Source organism: Eucalyptus grandis, chromosome 2 (genome assembly GCF_016545825.1).
Source record: "Eucalyptus grandis isolate ANBG69807.140 chromosome 2, ASM1654582v1, whole genome shotgun sequence".
Taxonomy (NCBI): Eukaryota; Viridiplantae; Streptophyta; class Magnoliopsida; order Myrtales; family Myrtaceae; genus Eucalyptus; species Eucalyptus grandis.
The window spans coordinates 54,456,856-54,465,406 of NC_052613.1; the positions used below are offsets into that span (position 1 = coordinate 54,456,856).

Here is an 8,551-nt window from a genome sequence, read left to right on the forward strand (position 1 = left end):
TTCACGGCGTGGAAAACCAACAATAACAAAGCAAATTGTACTTAAGGACTGACATCCAAAAGTCGGATTTGGAGGATTCAATAGCCGACAACTCTTTATCTATGTTTCGATGTGTATAAGAACGATAATAATTCGATATCGGAAAGTTCAACAGATCGCTCTTCTCCTATTCACAAACTGAATTCCCGAATCTTTATCTGCCATTTGCTGTATTCACTAATCTTCTGGACAAGCCGTCAAATTATGAGCGATCATATTGAGTGGACCTACAAGAGGAGAGCGACCGTGATAGGCACTTGGCAGTACGTTGCGCCCTACGACTGACTCATCCGACTTATCAAACTGAAAAAAGGGAAAGAAAGATGATCGCAAATGGCCTTATTCAAAAGATATCTTATCGGGGGTTGATGGACCTCTCTATGGCAAAACTGCGTCCACATCCGATATTCCGAAGCCTTTCCAATTTCCTGTGACCTCAGACTGTTGGACAGCTTATCGGTCTGGTCCGACAGCGGGGATAATCCGATGCACAAGCAAACAGAAATTCCACTTCTAATGATGCTGCGGCCAACAGGGAAAGGGAAAAAGGGATCGTGAGCGATGTTCATTTGATGGTGAATGCGTACGTGAATACAGGGATCGATCTTGTTTGATTAGACCAGTGAATAGGGCGATGACCATGGTCGATGAACGTGTGGCTCAAGCTCTTTCAGATGGAGAAATGGATGAGCCTCCTTTCGATAGTTAATGTCCACCAACTCTGATACAGTCTCCTCCTACATAACCGGCTTCATGCTTCTTTTTGTCTTTGCTCGTACAGAACAAAGGAATTGCGAAGATAAATAATGCATCAAGTTGTTTGTAAGGGCCAACTTGGTCTTCTTCCCCATAGAGCCGTTGGCTTCAACTATCATCCATATATGATTCATACTAGATCCGACCGACTGTCAATCCTATCTCTTCTATGTTCTTGACAGTCCATCTTTATCTCAATAGAGTCTTTCAGTGGTGTGTTTCAGTCCTCTTTCTCATTTCAAAAAGTGAACCATTGGTTTAAGTACAAGATGCTATCATTATTGCCTAGACAATTAGACATAACAAATTTACCCTAAACTGATATGGATTTTCTTGTAAACTTGCTATGTCAATTGAGTTATTATGGTTTAGAAATTTTATAATAAAATTTGACAGAAGTTAACGGAGAGTAAATATGTCATGAGTGTATCGGTTTGGAATTTTTGTCAACCAAAAATTAGGTTGTGGTAGATTTGTCACTTATGTATCTGTTTTAGATTTTTCGTTATACTAATCCTAAAAACAAAGAAAATATTGAATAAATTAAGGAAGGATCGGACAAATAGAGCGAAGAAAACATATCCATTATCAATAGCAATGAATTCGGGATGGATGATTTCTCCAAATTTTGTAACATCATCATTCGCTTCGAGACTAACCGCTTAAATATTGCAATTTGCCATTGGCAAGAGTAGTCTAAGAATTTTGATGCGTCACAAAGAATGTCTGTATGAAATGAGAAAAGCGTTGTTTCAAGTCAATCTCGTCCATTTAAGTGAAAAATGAGCTATCATGTTCACCTCATAAATACTAACATTATTACATCGCAAATTTATTACTATCTTCATCTTCATTTTCCTTTTTTGGGTTCCCTAACAAAAAAGGCAATTGATTGCTAAACTTATTTGCGTGAGGGAGCATGTCCGAGGGGGTCCGATGTTTATGGATCTAAAGTCATGGGCCTCATGGCCCATGGGCTTTTCAGATAACATGTCCAAGCGGTCCAAGAGAAAGTTATATCTTACGAGTCCTCCCGATTCTAACGACCGATCAAATACACCAATTAATTATAATTATTATAGGTTTTATCATGGGAATATCGTTTAAGAAAACTTTGTCATGGGAAGCGTAGACAGTATAACGTCAAATGATATAAGCGCGCCTTGGATATAAATGTCGGGTCGAATCGACGGATCCAATCGTTTTTTGATGGATGAGGTTAAAAACCATCTGACCTTTTTTTGATCCGATTGATCTTCATGTCATTACCCATTTGCATGCGATGCTAACTTATGGTAAATCAGACATTGACTTCCAAAGTCCCGTCATCTAAGCACTTTTTTTTACGGACTATCACTGCTTAATCATTGTAACAAATATTATCAGAGCATTATGTAAAGCGATGAATGCGTCAATTGAGTAAGCATTACGGACTATAAGCAGGCATGCAAAATGCTCCTCCACAGAAATCTTTCTCGAATTTTCTTGAGATGGGATTTTGCGTGCTGTAATTTTCGATTTCAAGTTGGATCCGTTCTAAAAATTATAATCCTTTTGTACACTTAATCATGTGAAATTCGAGACCTCGCTATGATAAATGACCGAAGCAAAGTTAGCTTAAATGGACAACTAAGAAAGTCTCGGTGTTCTTTTGGTGATTAAAGTGGTTTAGCTTTTATTTTTACAATTAGTCCTTAACGGGGCTAAACAAAGAAAAGTCAAGAAAGAAAAATTTTGGAAGTATTTTTTCAAGGTGTGTTTATTTCGTTAAAAATCAATGACTTAAAAAATATACTTCTTTCAAATGATTGTTCATAACATTTACAAAATTAGCCGATGGAAGGAATTTAAATCATCAATACTAATCCACACCTAAACAATTCTGATGTTGATAAAAATAATTTTTATTAATTCATTTTGAATAATGAGTTTTGATATATAAAGATATATATCCATTTATGATATGGAAATGACTTGTGATAAGTGGTATTGTATGCTAACTTAAGTGCGATTTTGATGTACAGCGTAACTATTGTCAAATTGCATCATGCATTGATCGGTCCATAGAAGTGGTGACTGTCACTTATTGAACCATGGTTTTGTACCCTCCCTTTACATTACTATTTGCGTTTCAAGAATGGAGGAGGGCGACAAATTTATGAAGAGGTTGTGATGATGGGGGTGGTTTCTTTATTTTGGCCTTTGAATGAAGCTTACCTGAGTTTAATGAATTTCTAGTTTGGTGCATTTATGGTATTTTGGACCTTAGGTTATTTCCATTTATGTAAGGAGAATCCAGTCCATACCTTTTCATGTCGACAGGTTGGATTATGTTCTATGGATATTGGATTAGTGTTTCACGGTTGACCAGACGTTTTGGGATATGAGTATATGTTCACAAGTCACAACCGATGTCATTTCTAGGATTTAATCGCAGCCTATGCGATTTTTAAGGCTTAACTACAGTTGTTGTAGTTTCTAGGCCTTATCACTTGGTGAAGCATAACCATCGTATTTTGACATGAGCAATGAGTTTAGTATCTATATCAAGAAATGAGATGTGATAAATGGTATTATATATTAGCTCAATCGTGATTTAATTATTGTAAAATTGCATCATTCATGCTCATTCCACAGAAATGGTGATTCTCACTTAGAGAGCCGTAATTTTGCTTGCTCAACTTTATATTTCAAGAGCGAAGGAGAGTAATGAATTCATGAAGAGCGCGTGATGGGGGTGGTTTCTTGATTTTGCTATTTGAACAGATTGAGTTCAAAGAATTTACAATTTAGTACATTTATGGTATTTTGGAGTTCATAGTTATCTCCATTAATGCAAAGTTTTGTCCATTTAATACCTTTTTGTACAGTGATTTATTTTGTTTAGATTGATACGCATGATGACTGTGGACTGCGCGGCTTTGGAGGATTTTTCATTGGCTTGACCGGTTAAAGTCGTCGCTTATCATTTTTACTCTCCGTGCCGAGAAAATACAGCGCAGGCGCATCGCACTTTCCTGTCTCCGGCGCTTCGCTAATTCCTAACGAGGAATCCCAGGATCAGATCCGGCAAGAAGGACTTCATATCTCCCTTCGATCAAATTCGATGATGATTTTGAGCCCCTGAAGGAGGATGAAGAGAAAGTGGGACTCATTTGACACAGCGACGACGTCCGCTTGTGTTGAAGAGGGCCGTTTGTCGTCGGGGGATGAATTCGATGTGTTCTTGAATTTCAGAGGCTGTGACACCCGCCTCAACTTCACCGATTGTCTCTATTACTTCCTGACTGGAGCTGGGATTCGTGTTTTTAGAGACGAAGAAGAGATCTCAAAGGGCGAAAAGATCAAAGGCGAGCTTCTCCATGCCATCGAATCCTCCAAAGTATATTTGCTGATCTTTTCTAGGAACTATGCATCCAGCACATGGTGTCTTCGCGAGCTTACCCACATAGTGCAGTGCTCAAACAAAGCGAATGACAAAGTGATCCTACCTGTTTTCTTTGACGTAAATTCTGATGACGTGAAGCTAAAAACTCGATTGTACCTCGACGATATAGAGAAGCACGAGGAGACGTTTGGCCGGGATGAAGTTCGGCAATGGATGGAGGCTCTGACCGAGGTCGCGAGAATCAAGGGATGGAGCTTGAAGGACAAAGGGTAAGAGTATAGGTTCGGAATCTGCTTTCTCTCTCCTTTTTGTTTTTTCGGGCAATTATAAGTGAGATGGATATAAGGATTAGAATTTTCTGCCATATTTCTCTTTTTAAGCGTGCTACCTTAGTTAATCGGCGGTTCTTTTTTTCTTGTAATTTATTGTCTTCCTTTCCCAAACCACTCATCCAAACATAGTGCTGATCCAATTATTTCATAAGTCGAGATTTCCTTTTACTTAATAAAGCGATATTCCATTTGACAAAATCTCATCCATTTAGAAATCTGACTAGATTCGTGTCTACGATATTTATGAATTCTGAAAATTTATCTGCTATCTGTTTCATGCTAAGATGCTTGTGTCATCATGCCAGCCATGGTGGAATCATCACCATTATTGTTGACGAGGTTTTGACCAAGCTGAAGAAAAGAAGGAGAAATCTGCCTAATCATTTAGTCCGGATTGCTAATCATATGGAGGGCATCATGAATTTTTAAATGAAGGATTTAGTGACATCCGTTGCTTGGTCATCGAAGGATTGGGCAGTATTGGTAAGATCACTCTTGCAAGTGTTGCCTTTAATTAAATCTCCAATCAATTTGGAGGCTGTAACTCTCTCTTGGACATTTGTGAATCTGTGAAGTGTTGTAGAACTATTGACCTACAAAAATAGTTGTCGTCATAACTTTGCCACTGCAAATCTCAAGAGATCTATGTTTTAGATGATGCAGGGATTAACATGGTACAAAAAAGTTCGGGTGATACTAAGTAGATTTTGACAAGATATGACTATTAATAGGTTGATAGAATAGGTGTAAAAAACACAGAGGCAACATGTTTATATGTGCATATTTATCAAATGGTGACTGGAAGATCACACTAGAAAAGAAAGTTGGTTGGTTAAACTTATATGTCAAAAATTGAGATATACACTGTTCAATTTGTGAAGGGAAAGGGCCCTTTGTCAATTGAAGCACTTAAAATAACAAAGGCCAGTGACAAGAAAAATTAAAAAGATGTGCGGGATAAGGAAAGAAAAAAGAAATAAGAGCACTTTCCCTGACATCAGAATAGTAAAGTCTCATAATTATCCATTCCAAAATTTATATAAGATCATAGATCTGTGCTTATGTCGGTCTATGTCTACTAATCCCATTGATGTTCCGGTTCTTTCTTTAGGATATAATGGTGTACCTGCTTTGGGATTGCCAGGACAGCTGCAAAATACCAACTTTGGAGATGCCATGGATGTCGATCTCGCTGCACATCAGCCCAAATCTGCAGACCCTTGAATGTTCTCAATTCTTCGGGAGATAATGGTATTACTACTATCAGATTGCCAAAACCGTCCCATTATATCAATCTACAAAAAGCTATGCCTAGCCAACCGATCGATTTTTTGAGCCAAATTGTTAACATAATATTTGGTGGAAATTGGACTTCTCTTCCTCAAAAGGCTGGTAACAATTATAGTATTTCAATTAAGAACGAGACGGAATTAGCAAGTATTAACCAAATTCTCATGCCAATCAAACAGATATCTCCTTGATATTGTCTCACTGAACATACTTATTTCTTTCAAGTAGTATTAGAACTAGATGCAAAAACAGTTTAGTCCTAGCTTTCTATGCACAGAACTTTCTTACTAGTTTGCTTCTCTTCATCGCGTGTGTTTTCTTTGATCTTCTGATTGAGTTTTCTACTTGTGGATCAGATCTCGAGAGATGTGGAAAGAGCTATGGGCTTAGATGGCCTAATCAATTCAAGCCCGACGTTAAGCTTGGTGAATTTTCCCATGAGGAAGACACAATTATTTGCACCCTCTATGTTACCATTGGGAGCAGGTATTCCGTTCTCGTCTTTTTCATCGATCGAGGACAAAATCCCCACACTGGGAAAAATCAGCTACTTACTAATCTGATGCTCATATGATGGAATTGTTAGCACATAAAATTTCGAAACGATCCAAGAGAAGAACAGCATAGGGTTAAACAAAAATGGGTGATGAGTGTATTAATCTTGGCATCTTTTCTTTCCAGAATTTGCATGTATCAGGAATGAATCTGCAACTGTGGACTCTATATCTGATCATCTCTTTTAGCATACATCTCTTAATGACAGTAGCCTCACAGTTTTGGCGCACCAAATTTTCGGTGGGCTCTAATAGCTTCTCAGCTACCGGGTAGAACCAACAAGGACGTCAGGAAGTACTGGAACACCAAGCTCAAAAAGAAAGAAGCTTCTCGGTACGACTCCTCAATTCAACCAGAGAAAAGTCCCTCCGCCATTCCCAGATTCGTACTCGAACTCCCCACTATCTTTATCTTGTCAGATGCTTCCACCATTGTCCCTGGACAGCAGCTCGCAGTATTCCACTTGCAGTCTAAACAAGCAATTCACAAGTCATGAATTGGCCTTATTGCCACAGTAACTTTAGACATATGACAACAATTTCCTCGGGAAACCCAAACAATTGTACCTCTTTTCAAGCCCAGAAGGTTATTATAGTCCACTTTCAAGAGAAGAACAACTTCATGTCTGGGGCCGAAGGACGTTGCCAAAACCGTCCCATAATTATTGATGGGTTCAGTTAGAGCCCACCACATGATGACACCCTCCTATCAACTCTTTTAGAAGATTTTTGGGGGGCTGATAGGTTCGGTCAGAGCCTACCACATGATGACACCCTGGGGGCTGATTGGTTCAGTCAACTTTTTTAGGGGATCTTTTGGATTTATAGGGGCCGACAGGTTCAGTCAAATCAGAGCCCACCACAATATGGCACGTTCTTTCACTGACCCCGCCATAAGATGACGGTTTTTTGTTAGAGGTACCAGCAAAGGTGTTAACGGCTGGCTCAAGATGAAGGCAGTGGTACTGATGGGGTTTCTTCACCAGGAAGAGAGGCTTCAGAAAGAAATCAGAATTGAGCAGTTAGATGAGCCATCGATTGAAGTCCTGGTCCAATTTGATAGTTCTTAATGTTGCATTGCGTATGACAATTCTCCGTTTTCCATTTGATAGAAGTGATGGTACTCTTTCCTTGAGAGGTTGTATTAGTAACTTACCTATATTCCACCATGGAATGATTGTAGTCATATTGGTACACAACAGCTTTGTTGAAGGCCTTCGTAAAAGTGACTAAGTTTTCATTTAAAAGTGTCCCTCTACTTCAATTTCAACATCTTTGTTTGATAATTCTCAAGTTTTTACCTAAGTATGTTATATAAAGAGTGTACCCTAATTATGTGCTTATTACACATTAGAATGACAATCTTGTCCATCAAGTCCTAAGCATCAAGTCTTCCTTATTGTTGCTATCCACGGGCAATAGAGCTAATGTTTGGAACACATGTATTATTAAATTATGATGTTATTTAGATTATTATAACGAATTTGTTTTGTGAAAAATGAATAATTGAAGTATATTTTTTAAAATGACCATTTGAATCATCTACAAAAGTAAATGAACGAAAAATATCATTGTTCAAGAAATTATTTGGACATGAAACGTTATGGATAATTTGGATTGATCTGCAGGGCCTCTTTCCACATAAGGATTTTTGTCCTTTGGTTTTAATGGTGTTATTGGCTGGTGGTACTCTCTCTCCCTGTTCCAAATCTCCTGTCGGAGGTGACGAGTCCTAGTTTCAAGGTGTCTTGAGTTCTCTTTCTGGAGAGTTACGTCCATGTTACAGGGAATTCCATCTAGTTTTACTCGCTGCTTTAGTCCACTCTTGAAATCTGTTTGTTGCAGGCATGTCGGACATTTCGCGGAGTCTGGGATGACGGCGACGACAGAAGCCGCCCTCGTCTTGCACGATGATCGTGAAGCGTCTGACGCGCGGAAGTGGACAAGATCCTCCGAAAGGAGCGACGACGACTGTTAGGAATAACGGATTCCCAAAAACAGGATTCGACACTAAATCGAACCCCTAAATCAATGCGGAAGACGAAGTCCGGGATAAACACATATCACCGATCGTAAAGCACACCACGGATTCGAGCGTACCTTGTTAGCCACAGATTAGACACCGACGCCGATAAGAGGAAGATATTTGGCCCTGTTCGATCCAATTAAGCCTTGATGGGAAGAAAAACGTG

At 38.9% G+C, this 8,551-nt stretch overlaps 1 protein-coding gene across 1 annotated transcript; it reads left to right on the top strand.

Annotated features, from left to right (window-relative positions):
- Positions 1 to 3,928: 3,928 nt before the first annotated feature.
- On the top strand, positions 3,929 to 8,337 carry LOC104435682 (toll/interleukin-1 receptor-like protein). Its single transcript, XM_039307224.1, has 2 exons — positions 3,929 to 4,452; positions 8,205 to 8,337. Exons 1-2 carry the CDS (start codon positions 3,929 to 3,931, stop codon positions 8,335 to 8,337), a joined length of 657 nt encoding a protein of 218 aa, XP_039163158.1.
- The last annotated feature ends 214 nt before the right edge of the window (positions 8,338 to 8,551 follow it).